The sequence below is a fragment of the Coenobita brevimanus genome, chromosome 98 (assembly GCF_032717465.1).
Source record: "Coenobita brevimanus isolate Jiangsu-jjx chromosome 98, ASM3271746v2, whole genome shotgun sequence".
NCBI lineage: Eukaryota > Metazoa > Arthropoda > Malacostraca > Decapoda > Coenobitidae > Coenobita > Coenobita brevimanus.
Genome location: NC_137051.1, coordinates 2570141 through 2590000, shown reverse-complemented (window position 1 = coordinate 2590000; position 19860 = coordinate 2570141). Strand labels below are relative to the sequence as shown.

The following is a 19860-nucleotide window of genomic DNA, read 5'->3' as shown; positions in this document are numbered from 1 at the left end:
TGAAAGAGAGATGAGCGTCTGGAGAGAGAGAGAGAGAGAGGGAGAGAGAGAGAGAGAGGCACATACTCATAATTTGCAATAATCCTAAGTGGTCGACTTTAGCCAGTCTTGGTGGAAGGGTGGAAACCCATCTTTTTAAATGATAGGGCAAAGGTGAAGGGCACAGAGTAAGGTCAGCTTAACTCTGACCATGTCCTGTGACCTTGACCTTGGACCTATTGTTCTGAAAAACGAAAGGTTTCCACATTGGGTGACCCTCAACCTTTCCACTAAGTTTGGTTAAAATCAGATGAAATATGAGTTATCTCACTGTTCTCATGACCGTGAGAATAGTTCCGGACGTGAGAATACTGTACTTCCGGTCATGAGAACAAAATATCTCGAACAGTTTTTATCTGATTTTAACCAAATTTGGTGGGAGGGTTGGGGGTCTTTCCCCCCCCCAGAACATGAGGTCAAAGGTCAGGGTCACAGGGCAAGGTCAACTAAAACTTTGACCTTACCCTGTGTCCTTTACCTTTGACCTGTCCAAAAAGAAAACTATGGTTTCTTCACTGCGTGATCATCAACCCTTCCATCAGTTTTGGTTAAAGTTGGATAAAAACTATTAAATGTTATGGCATAACTTATGCTACATGTTGCTGTTTTAGCAGCAGTGTTCACGTCTGATGTCAAGAAATGTACCAATATATATATATATATATATATATATATATATATATATAAAGATAGATATATATATATATATATATATATATATATTAAAAAGCGTTGGCAATCATATCATTGGCTAGACTCGATAAATCTGATTTTGACTCATATTATCAGCTATAAGAAGATGTTTTTTCTGGTGTTATCTAACTCATTACATAGGCTAACTTGCATTTGTACTGTATACACAATTATGGCTTAATAATGGCAGTAATCAACTAACTACTGTTAGATAATACTCCTTTATCGCATATACATTAAAAAGAAAATATGGTCTAGCCGAGGAGGTAAGGTCCTGACTTAAATCAAAGGTGATGCAGCATTGTTTGATATCATCAGTCTGAGAGCACCGTTTATTGTCAAGTGCATCCATGCAGAAAGGTAGAGTTCGGTAGTGAATTTGTGACCTTAGGATATGTTGCAGTTTTGTTTGTTTGTTTTTTTTTTCCATACAACAGGCAATGTAAATTATGGGAACTGGCAAATCGGTATTGTAGATAGTAGTGGAAATCAAATAGGTATTGGCCTGTATGTGATTACATTAAAATGTAAAAACAGGTTACTTATGCAATGGATTTTCAGTACAGTATGGTCATTTCTGTGAGAATTGTGCAGTTTTGTTACTCTTTTAGCTGTTTGTATCCTGTTGCATGGATATTTTCTCCATTAAACTTGTGCCATTGATCATTAAGAGCATTTTTTTTTCTCCTCCAAAGTTGCCACCCTGTGACTACCCCAAGGACCCCATCATTCAGAACCTAGTCAGTGGGATCAAGTAGGGAGATATGAAATACCAGAGAGCAGCTAAGGTGCTGGTTCCTTGAAAGCAGTGATAAGAAACAGGGAAGTGAGCATGGAAGTAAAAAAGTTACTACATGACAGTATTGTGATACCAACTCTAACATACGGAAGTGAAGCTTGGACATTGTTGGAAGGACACAAGTCAAGAGTGAGAGCAGTGGAAATGAGTTATTTAAGAGGAGCCTGTGGAGTCACATGGAGAGACAGGCTGACGAATGAGGATATAAAGGAGCGTTGTGGTGTGGATGTGGATGTGATAGGAAGCGTTGTGAGGAACACACTGAGGTGGTTTGGCCATGTGGAGAGGATGGAGGGTGAAAGACTGACGAAGAGAGTGTATGTGAGTAAGGTGGAGGGTGGAAGAGGGAGGGGGAGACCGAGGATGAGATGGAGGGATGGGGTGGAGAGGTATATGAGAGAGGGGGGTGTGAGTTGGGAGTAGGGCAGTGAAATGGCGGGGCACAGGGCGACTTGGAGGCGATTTGTTTGTGGCCACCCCAAACGGGATTGAGGCGTCTGGCAATAGATAGATAGATAGCTAAGGTGGGAATGTGAGAGGAACACATTGAAAAATCCCTATATGCAAGGGGACTTGAATATGCATCAGCACGGCTGTCATGATGAAATCACCTTTCATTACCAACTACACTAATGACACCCGCTATTATTTTTATTCCTTTCTTAATGTATATTTTACTGTACTGTATTATGTCATAAAAATGCCCACCTCATCTACTGCAGTGCTGATGGTAATTTTGAGGTGACACTGTCCACCAAGGCGACCCTCCACCATGATGGATTGGTGGAGTGGAAGCCACCTGCCATCTACAAGTCATCATGTGAGATTGACGTTGAGTTCTTCCCCTTTGATGAGCAGACCTGTGTCATGAAGTTTGGCTCATGGACATATGATGGCTTCCAGGTGAGGACTGTTTAGATGGGAAATGGGATGGGGAACATACTTTTCTTTATTAACCTTGTAGGGCCATTTAAGAGTGCGAAGGTGAGAGCAAACCTCAGATATGGAACATGCAAGTGTAGCTGGAAAGGGAATGAGAAATATACTGTAATTTCTTGCTGTTTCTTGAGAGTTAAACTAAGAGTGGGAAAGTGTAGACAAACCCATAATTTTTGGTGGTCATATATGGAACTTGTAATTGTTTGATGTGATTGGTCTTGTATTGTTCATATAATTTATAAAGGCTCCAGCATGCTTGCATGTGTCAGCCTTGGTCACGCATGCAAGTGTGTTGGAGCATTGATGAATGGTACGTATGAACGATTACATCTCAGTACTCTTGTATGTTAATGTGCAGAGTAAATCTCTAAGGAAAAGTTGTTAAATCTAGAGAACTGCTTAGAAAACAAGACAGTCTTTCACTAACGGAACATTACTGTGCTGTCCCAGGTTGACCTTAGGCACATTGATGAGAAGAAGGAGAACCCTGTTGTGGAAATTGGAGTGGACCTGGCAGAGTTCTACAAGTCAGTGGAGTGGGACATCCTTGCAGTGCCTGCCATCAGGTGCCACCCACTCTTCATATTGTAACCTTTTTTTCTTTTCTTTTTTCCCACAAGCAATTCACTTAATAGGGATGACCTTTACTGTATTATGGTTTTTATAGCTTGCTTATTACTAACCCACTGGTAAATTACTCAGAGCAGTTAAACAGTGTCTTTCAGAGTTTCATGTAAAGTATAATTATTTACTAATATCTAACTTAGGTAGAAGTCAGGGGTGAACTCCAGGTACTGTACAGTCATGTCCTGGTATGCGATGGGGTTATTGTACGTCAAGTGAAAACAGATCACATTCTGAGGTCACTTTAGCATGGGTTCATTGAGGATAGGGAGGGGGTCAAGGGCCACATAACCTAAAATTGCAAAAAACATTTCTGTCACCGACCAGTAGTATATCGTAGGCTGGTTTGAGAAGTCACCAAGGGTTCCCCCTTAGGCTGGGGGAGATCAGTGCAGTGTTTTCAAGTAATAAGTTTCAGTTTTTCACACAGATGTTCTCCACCCAATATTGCACACTGCACCATTTATTGTGCACTTGACTGTTATTTTGCAATAGCAGTATTTTGATGCCCATATAAACACAGGATGGTCATCTTGGCTCAAACATAACAGCTTGTACAGGTGGCACTTGTCCACATGGCATCATTGTTCTCAGCCATCAGAAAAATTGTGTAAGTGATTTCCATTATTGTTATCCCAAACTGGGTATAAGTTTTCATCAGTCATTCAGTTGATCAACCACGTACTCAGCCATCGCATACCGGGGAGTAACTGTATTTCAGCTATGAATCCACGGCAGCAAAAGGGTTTATTGGGGTAGTGTTTAATGCTTTGACTCCTAGGAGTTTTCTCAGCTGAAGAAGATAGTCATGTGTTAGTCAGAATGTAAGTCTCTTAAGTGCCACATTACCTGGGAGAGAGTTAATTATGCATCTTTCTCACCAACCCTCCTTCCTCCAACAAATATCACAAATACCATACATGTAACATCATATACCCCAGATATCTTACCACTAACTTTTCTCTAGCTTCACCCCTTCCCATTTTCAGCACCACCATTCCAGTATAACCCCTTATTCACTGCCACCTTTACCAACCCCCCTTACCACTTTGCCATGTTAAACATTGTTTCCTTCTCACCATTATCACCATCATCATGATGTACCTCAAATCTCTCCCCTTCACCATGCCTCTTCCATCAGTAGTGCCACTACCCTGTACCTCCATCTTTACATAACCAATATCATCACTAACTTCATTCACCCCCAGGAATGAGAAGTACTACACCTGCTGTGATGAGCCTTACCTGGACATAACATTCAACATCACCATGAGACGCAAGACACTCTTCTACACCGTCAACCTTATCATACCCTGCATGGGCATCTCATTCCTTACTGTACTTGTCTTCTACCTCCCTTCTGACTCAGGGGAGAAGGTGAGTTGGCTAAGTTTTGTTAATTTTTCTCTCATTTTCTGTTGATTTTTTATACAGCAGATAGTAAATGGTTGACTGCCATTGAGCCCAAAAGTTGCAGTACTATCATGAGCAAAGTGTGGCATCAAGGCTGAGTTGAAATCCAAGTGAGAATCCCATTGTTACAGTTCTTCCTGTAGACCTTTGATTAGCTGGTTTTGACATTTGGTTTATCTTCCAGTCTGTAGAAAACATCAGTGCCACGGCCCATAATATTGGGATTTCTTAAGAGGAAGCATGCTGTCCTTTCATTTGATTTTATTCCAGTCTTTTTAATTATGCATGAGGCTTTTATATCTGTGGAGGCCAGTGGAGTTGAAAACACATTACAGGAAAACCCCACTATAATGGACTAACTGGGGCCTAAGCCATTCCGAGAAAAATGAAATTCTGATAAAAAAGACATCCTTACTTTCTCCTGCCAATCCTTACTTTTTCCAATATATCAGACGTTAGTCCAGATCACTCCAATGGTTTTTGAACTGTTTTCACTACCATTGCAGTACTGTACTATATTATACATTCACTTCAATAATCAGATGGTATAATATATATAATAATACTGTACTGTACACTGATAAACATGTCTTTTATTTACCTGATTGTAGTGAACATAGCTGAAATGGTCGGACAGTCCGGACTGCTTCTGGCTTTATTGGACTTTTTCCAATATACAGTATAAGAATTTAGTCCGGTAACTCCTCGATTCCGATAAAAACAAATTCCAGTCTACTAAAGTCTGTTAGATCGAGGTTTTACTGTATTCCTGCTTCAGCCTGAGGTTATCAATTCATGCAGGTCTTGCTACCAATTTTTTTTATGTAGAAAGAAAGAACTCAGGGCTAATTGCCTATAAATGTGTTCATCTGAAGAGCTTACATAGCTTTCAGGAGTTTAAAAGAGAGTGTTTCTAAAGCTTTTCACTGCGAGATGTTAAGTTAGGTACCTACAGTAGAGGCAGCAAGCATAAATTAAATTTGACATTCCTAGGCTAAAGGAGTTAATTTCAATCATAGATTTTTTTTTTTTTTTCCCAGGAACTGCCCCAGCTGTCAAGAGAATATAGTTATTGCAGGCTAAGTAGAGAGAGGCGTAAAGTGACAGAAGACTGAAAAACACACTATCTTATTTGAGAGGTTAAGTCTTCCCCCACCCACAGGTGAGCCTGTCCATCAGCATCCTGCTCTCCCTCACTGTGTTCTTCCTGCTGCTGGCTGAGATCATTCCACCCACATCTTTAGTGGTCCCGTTGCTTGGCAAGTTTGTGCTCTTCACCATGATACTTGACACGTTAAGGTTAGTAGGAGGCGAATAACACAGCTGTGGTAGTCAGATGGTCAGTCAGATATTTTGTGTGTCAGTCAGTTTATTTTGAAACTGCAATTTACAAGTGTATCTATCTATAGCCAGATTCCGTATTGCTGTAAGGGGTGGCTGTTTGTCTTTGAGTTAGTAGGAGGCGAATAACACAGCTGTGGTAGTCATATGGTCAGTCAGATATTTTGTGTCAGTCAGTCAGTTTATTTTGAAACTGCAATTTACAAGTGTATCTATCTATAGCCAGATGCCGTAATGCTGTAAGGGGTGGCTATTTGTCTTTGAGTTAGTTGTTTTACGGGGAAGAGCACTGACACACTGCCAACTCACTTGTTGATATGTAGGGAACACATATGGGTTGGTTATAAGGTTTCCATCCAGTGTTGTACATGGTTCCCTGGCTTACAGGAAACCATTAGGCTTGTCACTCATTGTAAAGCCACCTGAAAAGAAAAGAAGAGTAGTAGAAAATGACAGGAAAGATGGGAGAAATAGGAAGAGAGGAGGGAAAACACAGGAAAAGAATGATAAAGGTGAAGGAAGAAGTAGACCACATTACATCAAGTGAGTAGATGATGGTCACCACCACTTCCAAGATAAAGCTAGTTACTGTATTAATTTGCTAAATTGGTTATATACATGTGTTGCTCCAGATGACTGGCCAAAGACCGTGACTGTAAATATGCACTACAGTGTATAAGGAGAGGTATGATGCCCTGCAAAGGTGAACTTAATGAGGCATAAAACTTTGGGCCAGGTAATGGAGAGTCTTGCAAGGTACAATAAGGAAAAATTAATATTGATGAGATGCAGTTTGGGTTTATGCTTGGCAAAGTGACCACAAATGCAATATTCATTGTCCAACATCTTCCAGAAAAATGTAGGTTGGTAGAAAGAGAGAGAGAGAGAGAGAGCTGCACTTTGTTTTTGTTGTTATGGAGAAGGCATCTGACAGTTTCTAAGGAGATGGTGAAGTGGGCAGTGAGATAGCTTGGGACCGAGGAATGGTAATCTGGTGTTTTTTTTTCTCAGAATCACCCTTTTCATCCAAAGGAATTTATCAGTATTTGAGACATCCAAACATTCCTAACTCTTGGCCTTCCCACCAGCATATGCCTAACCATTCCCTCCTCCCACCAGCATCTGCGTAACTGTGGTGGTGCTCAACGTGCACTTCAGGTCCCCCCAAACACACTCGATGGCCCCCTGGGTGCGACGAGTGTTCATTCACATCCTTCCTCGCCTCCTGGTCATGCGCCGCCCACAGTATCAGATGGACAGGCACCGGTCAGTTGAGATTGAGAGATTTGAGATTGGCAGTTGTGGGATTGAGTGGAAATTAATTGGGATTGATTTGGCTGAGTGGCCAGAAGAGATTTGTCAGAGAAATTTGGGTTTAGGGTTGGTTAGTTAGGAAGATAAACAGGAAGTAGCCAGTGGGGATTTGGGACTGATTTGAGATAGTGAAAGGAATGGGGAAGCAGGATGTTAACTGGGAGTAAAGATTGTGCTTTGGGGGAGTGGATGGAAGGGATTTGGTGGTGAATTTGAGCTTAGACGATAAGAAAATATTAATGAGTTGGAAAGTTCAATAACCAGTATTCAACTCAGATGGGATATTGATTATATTCATTGGGGATTAGTTGGGGTTGATTTGAGATTAATTTGATGGATTTTATTTGAAAGTTTCAGGTGTAGGGAGTGAAGAAGCCAGAAGTCAAATATCAGCCATGACAGTAAAATAGCAGTGATAAAACGGTAGTGAAATTGTTGTTTTGACTCTGAAAAGAAGTAAACTAGTACCTTTGACCAGGCATTAGAAACAGTATATTTAGTCATCAGTGTCAGTGGACTGGTATGATAAAAATTGTAGCAATGAACTGTCAAAGACAGCAGTTTCATAGTAACAAGCGTTGCAATTAAATTGTGATGTAGGATTTGGCAGAGAAAGGTAGAAATGAAAGTGCCAGTGAAATAGTGAGTTTCGGTGAGGTAACAGTAGCAGTGGAGGGCAGAACAACAGCGACAATAACTGCAATATAATAGCAGTCATTGCAGTGAAATAGTGGCTCAACAGTGTAACTGTAGCTGTGACAGAAACAGGTGGTGAGAGTGAGGCAGCAGTGGCAGTGAAATAGCAGGAGCACCAGCAGTGATGTGGAGATGAGGGATTGAGAGGCAGGGTTTCTGGTTTCTGGCAGGCCAAAGGAGGCTTTTTTAATGTACTGGACTGAGTAGGCTAATCTGTGTGCTTTCATGAGAGAGGGAGAGCAAGATTACTTGCATGTCTGTATCAATGTGTGTTTGAGTGGATGATGTGTGATAAGCATCAGATCTCACAGAGTGAACAGTCAGCCACCTCTGCCAGTTAATACGTGTCACATTTATCAAATACACTTAGGCAAAAGGGTTAGTGGTAGTAATTGTAAAGTAGCCCTGGTCTGTCTGACCAAGCAGACCCATCATCCAATGGCACTTGTCCCTGCAAGGGTGTCCCTTGTGGTGGACAGCGAGGCATGGGGAAAAGAGTGGAGGTTGGTTCATGGATGGATGCTGCAATTGCCTCTCTCCGCCCAGTTAACAGGAGTACCCTAATAAGCTCCACCCCATTATTTGGTTACATTGTTACCACCCAGTATTGGGAATGGTTTCATGGGTTACATGAAACCATTAAGCTAGTCACTCTGTGTTGAGTCACCTAAGAACTAGGCAACACGACATCACCTACTACAGGCACACAGGGTGAAGGAGCTGTGATGAGAGGAGCAGAATAGTTGAAGATAAAGTGTTTGAGATTTAAACCCAACTAATGTGAGCTCATATATGGGAAATGATGACTGAAAAGTGGATAGACTGTCACAGGCATACTGGAGACATGAGGAAGTGTGGGGAATGATGTGTTAGAGGCATGTTGGAGACAAGAGAAAGGGTGGAGAGATTCATTTCCTTGTTGGAGTCATGAGGAAGGGTGAAGAGATGCATTTCCATGTTAGAGTCATGAGGAAGGGTGAAGAGATGCATTGTTAATTATGTTGGAGAATGGATAGAGAGGTGAATTGTTGATGGAAGGGTGGAGAGATGCATTGTTAGTTAGGTTATAGTTAGGAAGAAGTGTGAAGAGGTGCATTGTTAGTAATGCTGAGAAAGGGTAGAGTAGTGCATTGTTGGTGAAGGATGGAGAACAGCAATGTCAGTTATGTTGAAACTAGAAGGAAGTGTGGAAGCGTGAAATTTTAGTTATTTTGCAGCTAGGAGGAAGAGTGGAGAGGTGCAGTGTTAATTATGTTTGAAACGGCAGGAAGGGTGGAGAGAGAATATTAGAGACATGTTGGGGGCAGGATGAAATACAGATGAGTAGAGTTACAGATAGCTGGAAACAGGAGGAAAGGAGACAGTAGGGAAAGCGTTCAGTCATAGATGTTGGATGTGAGGTGGTGTAGCTTTATTCAGTTTTCAGATGTGAAGGGTTGAGGTTTTATTAAATACGAATTAATTTCTGAAGTTGTTTGGGCATTATAGAAATTAATTCTGTAGAGTTTTACATTGCAGTACTGGTATGTTGTTACTGCACACAAGCATGTTTATAATGTTAGGCTGCTGGTTCTGTTACTACCCCAAATTATTTTGCAGATTTTGATGTGTAAGGCAAAAACGGGATAAATAATTACGGGCCCAGAATGGCGTATATGGCCAATTAGCTACCACACCAGAATTCCTTATGTTCATGCAGTTTGCATTTATGGCCAATTTGCAACCACCACAGAATTCCTTATGCTCATCCACTTTGCTTTTCCTTTAGCTTTTGAAAATTAAGGTGACTCCTCATCCTCTCCTACACTGAAAATTTTTAATTGTATATATGATCTTCTGGGTCCAGGTCATATACTTGAAATCAAAGTAACATTATTGGAAATGGGTTGCATCATGAATAGCCTTTTTTCTTTTTTCTTTTTTTCCTTTTTTTTTTTTAACATTGTCTGTATCAGTGTCATGTTGTTTGGTGTTATCAGTGTTATCAGTTTTATCAGTACATATTGTACAGTACCGGTACCACTACTGTTGCAAGTTTCCCAGTTTAAGCTTATTATTTCAGAAAATGTTGCTAACCTCTTAAAATGCAATGATGTTCTTTATTCTTGCCATCTCCAGATTGTTCAGTTAATCTTAGGAGAGGATTTTTTAACTGGAGGGGTTAAATATAGCCATCAATAATGCCTTCAGTACAAGGCCATCCTAAGTTAGCAATAATAGAATAAAATTGTTCATTGTAGTGGTTGGGTTAAAAGACTCCCTGAACCTGATGCAGCTTGTTTTCTCTGTACCACAGCACTTACAGAATTTAAGGAAATATAATGCTGCCACCTCTACACCACTGAAAATCGAAATCCCCAGACCATCAATAGTGTTGGGAAATACGTGACAGTATGTTAACATGGTGTTTAATAGCATATGGTTACATTGCGTTATAGCTAGGTGGTCCATTAGGTTGGGTTTGAGTACCTTCTCGTTTTTAAGATTCATGGACATAGCGTTATGTCCATGGATCTCCAAAATGTAAAGCAAGGAGGCCACTCATGCCCAACCTAACAAACCTAACCAAACCATGAAACTGTAACTGTGATGTAACTCTATTCAGACAGATGTTTGCTGCCTCAATTATTTCCTCATTTTGGAAGTTCTATGAAGAGGCAGCAGGGATTTTCTTCCATACAAACCTCCATGCCTGTGTTGTTTGGCCAGACTCCCTCTTCCTTGGTGCATCTGTCTTCTGCCTGTGCCGTCCTTCTCCCTCTGTCCATCTGTTCCTCCCATACAAATAGAAGCAGCATTACAGTGTAGAGTTAAGAGATTTGCCATGTCAAACAAAATGTATATTTGTCCCACTGAATTAGCATAACCAAGTATATAGGTTTTTACAGTGTTGAGTAAACTCATTTATACTGTACTTGTAAATTTGAAGTAACTTAACCTTATATGTATGATGTGCCTTGCAGTATTAAGCTCATTGAGATATTTGCTCATTATGTAATGTTATAAGTAGTATTTTTCATTACTTGAAGTTAGCCATATAGACAAGAGGTATTTGGAGTGTTGAAGTAATATATCCATAGATCTTTTTTAAGAGCAGATAGCTTTTACAGATCATTGGTATTACAGATGTAGCTGTAGATTAAATAAATCAGTCCATCCACTATAGTCAGTTCTCAAATATATAGAAATGTATACAACAAGCATGTTCTCCATTTAGCAACGTAACAGCCACTCAATAACTTCACACAAGTGTATACTATGTTGTTATTTATATGTAATGTTAAGCCTCTCCTTTATGAAACATTGTCACAAATCACTTTGTCTAAAAAATATAGAGACATAATAAATACTGTACAGCAGTGCCTCCACTTAACATAAAGCACTTTGGTGGGCCATAGCTTTGACTCAGCCCCTACCCCTTTCCTTGGTTGAAAGGAAATAGTAGCCAGGGATTCATACCAAAGACCTGTTGGATGTGGTTTGAAGCTTGCCCATACTGCACAGATAACAGCCTCATTGCCAACTTGATATGTAATTTAGTAAGGCTTCAGACTACCATACTGAATGCCGAGCAACTAGTTTTCATTTGTCATAATACTCTACCCTGGCCACGGCTTCCTTCTCACCAGGGGTAGGTAGAGAATGAGTTGAAATTATGGGATGTAAGTGTACATAAACATGGGAAAACACATTGTTTGTGTGTGTGTGTGTGTGTGTGTGTGTGTGTGTGTGTGTCCATGTGCATATATATTTGTTGAAAATATAATGTAACCATTACACCACCCACAACTACTTTTTAAATCCATCACTTTCATCACTACCCTTTGTTGTGTATGTTATCTTTTTACACCGTCTTAGTAAGACAGTTTCTTACTCAGTATTATCCGTTTCTAAACTGCTTCCTTTGACTTGATGAATTTTGTTTTTCACTTCAACACGTAAGATGCATGGTAACCATGTTGTAGACAAATCTACCAAAATTTCTAAATCTAAACTGCTTTCCCTTGCTTTTTTTGTTCACACAGTAATGCAGATACATGTGTGTGTGTGTGTGTGTCTGTGTTCATCTCTCACCATTACTACAAAATTTATGCCATTTAGTGACCTTCATTACATTTGAGTTTTTCCACATATCAAGAAGCTCGCAGAAATCACATACTAGTGGTACCTCACGTTGTACTTACCGTATCATAAATACACAATATACCTGTGTGTGTCTGTGTGTCTTTGTGTCTTCTGTCTGAAATAACCCACACTGTTGTTACTGCTATTGTTGCTGCTATTACATACTGCATAAGCTACTCCTATTGCTCTGTTTTTTCTCCACACCAGCAAGATCATACACAGCAACACACAAGCCTCATGTTGTAGTTAAGTTTATATACCATACTGTATGTATGTATCTTCCCTGCCCTCACCTCCATCCATCCACCCATCCACCTTCTCCAACCTACCACGGGCTCCACACAGCACCGTGCTAAGGTAGTACCACCCAACACCCTCTCTTGTGCATGAGGAGTCTGCAGTCTTGGTAGGGTGGGGGTGGCTTGGTGGGGGCAAGCTTGAGCTGGACAGGTTGCGTAGGAGTGTGGTTTGTGCTAATTTTATTATCTACCTTGCATTCTCTCTTTGGTGTTGTCATGAGGTTATGTTTTGGTGGTCTCTCTCTCTCTCTCTCTCTCTATGGCAGTTAATCCCTCTGAGATACTGCTGTTGGTTTATTTTAATTTCTTGGGTCCTCTCTTTTTTTCAGAGGTCAAGTTTAAGGGTGTATGTGGATGTAACTTATGGAGGTTAACTGTACTGACAAGTATAAGCAGCTTAGTTTCATTACTGTTAGGTAAACTTTTCACACACACACACAGCTTAGTTTCATTACTGTTAGGTAAACTTTTCACACACACACACACACACACACACACACACACAACTCCCCCTCTAACCTTAGATTGGAGTTGAAAATATACCAGTATGCATTTATTGCTTCCCGCCTTACTCTCCTCCAACCCAGGAACTTCATACAATACCATGCAGAGGTATAACAATCTGGATAGCCTCTCTTGGGCATAAAAGTCTGCAGCCTTGGTAGCTTGAGATATTCTTGGTGAAAATAGGCTGAGTTAGAAAATAATGGTTGCCTGGGAATGTGGTGGTGTGTAGTGGTGATATTTCTCTATATGATCTTTTTCTCTTGCTTGGGAGTGTCTTTGATGGTTTTATCACAGGTTTCATATCATGGCTTTTTTTTTTCTTGCTTTGTCCTGCTTTAATTTTTATTTCTGAGATCATGTTCTAGGAAGTTTTAGTCTTTCTCCCTCTCTTTCTCTTTGCTTCCTTATTGCTGTTTCAGGGTTTAATTCTTTATAATCACCTGCTACACTCTTGTGTTCTGGTGATTTTCCACATTGTTTTGTTGGCCCTTTTGTATTTCCTCACCGTAATCTGGAGTTCAGCACTATTTGTTATTGCTGAAGTGGTTTGGATAAGATAGCCAAAGTAATCAAAATAACACATAAATTCTGTCTGGCACCTGGTCTGGTTTGAGCTTGCTCCATCATCCACCCTATTCTTCCAGCACTGTGGCTTGTAGTGTTGGTATAGCAATCAGTTGATCAGTATTATTAAGGAAAGACTGAGGCAAAATGAGTGAGAAAATTTTAGTGTATGTAAATTCATTTGGTAGGTTAAATGGGTTTATGAACACACATACAGTACTCAGTGATTTTCTAAGTCACTGGGAGTCCATAGTCAGTATCAAACGCATGTAGTTGATGTTGTTTTTATTCATAAAATGTGTGCTCACAGGCAAAGGTTATGTACTGTATTCACCCTGATCTGTGATGTTCCTGACTTCACTCATTTTGTCACTCTGCTTTAATAATATAACCATGCACATTGAAGCAATAGTTTGGGTATTAATTTCTGTAATTTTTTTGTATAAAGAAGCCTTTTGCAGGTTTGACTATTTCCCTGTAAGCAGAGTATACCAGTAATTAATAATGAGTACTGCTAATTCATTATTACACCATGTCAGGTATTCTAGTTCCTCCTAATAATGTGACTTTCATTCTATAGGACCCATCATGAAAACGCTCTCTTTAACATCAAAGAATGTTGTCGGTATGCAACTTCTCCTCATCACGTTAGTTATATGGACCAGAGTCTGTGTGTGAGGGTGCCAAGAAGTTGTCCAGTAAAATTCACCCAAGAATGAAAATTCCATTTTATCTCGTTGTGTTATTGGAGATACAAATACTGAATAATGTTGTTCATCCAATATGATAGATCCCTTCAATACAATGATGGCTTTTTCCATTTTATTCTTGCTGCATGCAGACAGTGTTATTCTACTTGGGTGAGAATTCTCAGCCCAAAGGATTTGGATATGGCTTTCATGACCATGAAAAGTTTGTGAGGCTGTTAAGATTAGTAAAATTATCTGACAGTAAGAAGAGTATAACAGAACATCCAGATTAAATAGGTTAAGACACAGGTTGTAGAAAATCAATGTTGTGTCTACCATTGGACTCCCATATTGTTAATTCTCAGTTAAGCACAGTATATACCCCCTTTGGGACATAGAGCCCTGAATCTAGGTTACAGTAGTACAGGTACAGAACATTTAAATCACAGTTTCAGAATGTTTTAGTGTTTAAATTTGGCTGTCTCCAACCAGGTTCTTTGCCCTTAGACCACCAGAGACATATGTAGACTAGATTGTTACAAGAATATTTTAGGGTATAAAATGCAAAAATGGATATGGAAGGGGTGTTAGGGAGTGACTTGAGCCAAGGAGAACAGACCCATTAGTTTAAAGTGTTAGCAGACACGACAGAATGCTTGAATCTCCATAACACAACCAGAATCTGAAGTCTAACAATCATGGCAGATTCTCTTCACATTAAAGTCTTATAATTTTTTATCTGTGCAAAGATATTACTGAAAAATAAGTCCCATAAAAACAAATTCAAGATACTTGACCCTCACACTTGAGATTCAACTTTTTATCCAAAAAATTACCTCCATTGGTCCCGCATGTGTTTTTTGAGTGTCACAGAATCTTGTTTGTCATTCGGAATCTGTGCACATTTTTTGACTGTACCTGTGACGCACCCTCAACACAACCATTCCTCCCACCTCCCACCCCACCCCATCCCTGGACTAAGTATATGCACGTCCCAACAACTGTATGAGTTAAACAGATGACAATGGATTGAATACTTTACAGTTATTAGGGTAATTTGTTTTTCCAGTTATAATCATTGTCAGTACTGTATCAATTTACAGTAAATAATGAGGTTACAGGGCTACCACTTGAACTGAAACTGAAGACTTAGGTTAAAGTCAGGTGAAGCAGTAGAAAAGTCTTATCATTTTTTATCTGTGCAAAGAAATTACTAAAGCATTTGTCCTGAAAAAGAAAATATATATATATAGATAAGTAAAAAGATAGCTGGTTAAATTCTTGATTTCCAGTACATATAACCATTAAGCTCTGGTAACTACAGTACAGTACATGTTTTAGAAACTATCTCAGTTAACCATTTCACTGCTGTAGCTTGACATGGCTTTATTCAACCAACAAAAATTCTGGCAGCCAAGTATATACATGTTTACTATTAATTTAGGTAACTGCTTTGGTCTTGTCCCACAGCAGCTGTCAGAATTTGAGAGGGGACAAACAGTGGATGTTTTGCATATTTTTTTACTTGCATTTTTTATATTCAGCTATGCTTCATCCAAGCATCTTTTTTTTCCTCCTGAGTAGTAAAACAACAAATGAATATAACAAGAATATTTTCTTTTCCAATAGGGCAGTGGCCCTTAACTGGTTTTTGGTGCCATCACCCCGTTGATTCAAAATATCTTCTTTACCTTGTCTCTCCCCTCTTTTCCCAGCCTTGCTGCCTGTTGACAAAATGACTCCCACACAAATAATACTGATGTGCTGTTAGGTGTACTCACTGGACTCACTTGATATATGTCCAGTAAGTCAGGCACAGGGTTGGCACTTAATTACCATTGTTGAAATATGTAGTCTGCTAATTATACCTGGTCACACACACACACACACACACACACACAGCGCTCGCTGGCGCAGTGGTAACGGTCTCGCTTGCCAGCTGGTGGACGGGAGTTCGCGCCTTGCTCAGGTTGCGAAGTTTCACTGACGAAGTGGGTGGTTACTGTCCCCCTTGAGCAAGGGGACGGGTGTGTACGTGTGTGAAGGTCACAGCCTTGCCCTTAGATCGGACTATATGAGCTCTCAGCTCCCTTCCGGGAGGGTAAAAGCTGACGATCACGACCATCAAGTGATTCTGACCGACCCGGTGAATTACACACACACACACACACACACACACACACACACACACCTTTGACAAAGTACCCTACAAGTGACTAATGTGGATATTGAAACATACAGGACTGAAGGGGGAACATCTTAGAGCAGATGAGAGACTTCTTGGGAGAGAGACAAATGAGGACAGTAATAAAAGACAGGATGTCTGGATGAAGGGAAGTAACACATGGAGTCCCACAGGGCTCGGTATTAACGCCTGTAATGTTCCTGATTTACTTAAACGATATGGTAGATGGAATGAACAGTTACGCAAGTCTGCTGATGGTGTAAAAATCATGTGGAGAGTAGAAGTTGAAGAAGACTGAAATATGCTGCAGGAGGACCTGGATAGGGTTCATAATTGGAGCTCCATCCATCCATCCATCATCTAAACCTACGTTGCCCCATGAGAAGCGTAGGAGCCTGGGGATAGGAAAGTTGGTCCTGGCATTAAAGATGAGAGTGACCAGCCTCACTCATCCCTGAGTGGCATTACGTGAGCAATAAACCCCAACCATCCCTTGGATATAAACCTTCACCGGCTCAATCCAATTGGAGCACCTTTATTACCCACTAAACCACCAGGAGCCAAAATTTGGTTATATGGTTACCACCCAGCATAGTAAATGGTTTCCTGGTGTACAGGAAATCATTTGGCTTGTCATTCAGTGTAGAGTCACCCACAGGCAGAAGGAAGAGGAAAGAATGAAGGAAAGACACAAGAGGGAGTGTAAAGTCACCCACAGGCAGAAGAAAGAGGAAAGAATGAAGGAAAGACAGAAGAGGATGGATGGAAAGAAGGATGGAGGAGAGGAAAGGGCAGACACCCGAGAGCAGCACTATATCAAGTGAGTGGATGGTGAGCACCCCCACCAGTTCGAAAAACTGTAAAATATTGGACATGGGTAAATGTACCAAGAGACCAGCACTAAATTATTTGATTGGTATTGAACAAATCACAGAAGCGAGAGAAGAGAAGGACTTGGGAGTTCTGGTCCAGGATAATTTGTCACCTGAAAAACACATTAACAAGATAGAGATATGTATAATCTCTTGACAAACATAGGAGCAGCATTTCATTACATGAATGACGAGATGATGAAAAAATTGATAGTAGCCATGGTGTGCCCTAGGTTGGAATATGCAGCAGTAGTTTGGTCCCCATGTTAAAAGGAAAATATAACAAGATGAGATAATACAAAGAACAGCAACCAAGATGGTCCCTAGTCTGGCAGATCTGTCATACAGGGAAAGGCTGGAAAAACTAGACCTGCTTTCCTTAGAAGAAAGGGGAGAGAGGGACAACATGATTGCATTGTTCAGGGCCAGGATAGGAGCAGAAAAAATTGACAGAGAAGATCTGTTTGTATGGGATGAGAGAGTAACAAGAGGACACGGAATGAAACTAAAAAGGCCAAGTTGCTTGAAGGATGTCAAGAAATATAGTTTTCCAAATAGATGCATAGACCTGTGGAATAGCCTGGACAGAGAGATCGTCCAGTCTAAAAACTTAAATGGGTTCAAAGCAAAATTTGACTTAATAAGAAACAGAGACAGGACCCCATGAAGGTAGCTCATTTCCTGTACAGTATATCACAACAAGGCAGCTAAGTAAATACACACACACACACACACACACACACACACACACACACACACACACACACACACACTATAAAGGCTGTTGACTTGCACTCAGTTTTGAAACATGATGGGTGGGTAGGTTGCAGTAAAGGCTTATAGGGGTTAATACTCTAACCCTCACCCTTACCCTGGGACAGTGTCTGATACTATACATGAGTACCTTCTGAAGTAATGATTCATACCTACATCTGTAAAAGATAGTGATAAGTTATGAATAAACATAGAAGTAAGAATACTGCCTGCAACACTAGTAACCAGGACACCACCAGATATGAAAAGATTCTGATATTAGCAACTCTGAATGAACCAGTCAGCACATATTACACCCCTAGAAATTATAAATTACTTCCCGGGGGAGTGCCAACGCATCAAGTTAAGAACCACTGTCATATTGATAGAAGCAGATCATCTTTCCATTGTGCGATCCATTTTATGGTGAAGGTTCCCCATTTACATTCATATGCACTCAGCACGACTTAGCCCCCCTTCCCCCCCTTCTGCATGAATGGAACTAGTGCACACAGCACTACCAGTCACATGAGCACTGGTTGATTCTCTTTCCCATCACCACCACTATCTTCTTCCTACTCTGCCCACAATCTGTTCATGTCAGCTACGGACTATAATTATTTTTATTCTTCTGGGAGTTTTGCACGAAGTCCATTCGGTACATTATCCAAGAATTTGCTAACAAACAAATGGAGAGACAGACCCACAAGCCCAGAAGTGACACCCATGTCCATTTCACAAAGAGGGATTATAACAGTAACTTTGTTCACCAGATAATTATATGCAGTGATGGCATTTACACCGTTGTCACATGTAAACAAATACAGTTATAATGGTTTGCGCAGACTCATACGAGGTTTGACCTTTGACCTAACATTTCTGGAAACTCATATTCTTGTCATCTTATATTTCTTTAACACATTTATCCTGACTTGATAATATTTGAGCTGAGTATTTCTTCGATCTTTACCGTGATACAGTATTTGGTGTAGACCTGACATTTTTTTTTTTAACTCATTCATCCCACTGGTATGCCTTTGACCTGGTTTGTTTTTGACCTGTGGTCTGATATTCCTCTGACTTTTGACCTGATATCCGTCAGACATTTAACTTGATATATTTGAGCCCTTATACTGTATTTCAGACCTGAAATTGCATTGACATATGACCTGACATGACTTTGATCTGTCACCTGACATTATTATGACCTATAGCCTGATGGTACTTCAGCCTTTAACCAGATATTTGCTTTGACCATTCACTTTAACCCCTAAACTGCGGGCTTGACTTGCGTGTCCCGTGGGCATATTCGCGCTCCGACAGATTCTCTAAAAATATTTGCCAAATATCAGTTTTTAGTCCTAGAATATTAAAATTACATATGCATATGGCACATACCTTCAGCTTTCTCCTGGGATGTTTGTTGAGCCTTCGTCGAGTACCATAGGACTTGTGGAGACCTCTGAAGTTGGGTAACGAAGTCTCCACTTTACACTTCCTAACAACCCGTAATATGATTACCACAGCCTGATATTATCACTAGAAACACTTCTATGATTTTCAGATAGTTTGGAATCCGTACTCCCCCCTCCCAAAAAAAAAAAACACTGTGAAAGCAATGAAAATTACGAGCGTATATGACCTTCCCACTTGCACTCGTTCGCCGCTGGTGTTCTGTCATTTATTATTCATAAAAACACTCACACTTTATATTTCTGTTACTATATAACACTTATATATATCTGCAGTCTTTATCCATAAGTTTCCTTCTGTAATAGTAGTTTATTGTCACTGTAGACATTCAATTTCTCTTTCAGTAAAATACGTAGCATTCACTTTCTCGTCCTGTATACTAGCTTTGAGAGCGAATCTGTCATTTTCACTTCCACTTTCATAACTCATAGTATTCATACATGCTAGAGTGACACTTTCACTTTCATTACTCCTAGTATATATACTTGTATTCTTATATTACTACTCATTTACATTTCTATTTACATTCTCTATT

The 19860-nt window shown here is 40.1% G+C and overlaps 1 protein-coding gene across 1 annotated transcript in view; it reads left to right on the top strand.

Annotated features, from left to right (window-relative positions):
- LOC145414160 (acetylcholine receptor subunit alpha-like) overlaps positions 1–19860 on the top strand; it is a 230824-nt gene that overhangs the window by 196165 nt on the left and 14799 nt on the right. Inside the window, exons 6-11 of the mRNA XM_080283725.1 lie at positions 2254–2434; positions 2921–3036; positions 4303–4471; positions 5670–5806; positions 6968–7114; positions 14340–14351. Coding sequence (XP_080139851.1) covers positions 2254–2434; positions 2921–3036; positions 4303–4471; positions 5670–5806; positions 6968–7114; positions 14340–14351 — 762 coding nt within the window. The remainder of the gene's footprint in view (positions 1–2253; positions 2435–2920; positions 3037–4302; positions 4472–5669; positions 5807–6967; positions 7115–14339; positions 14352–19860) is intronic.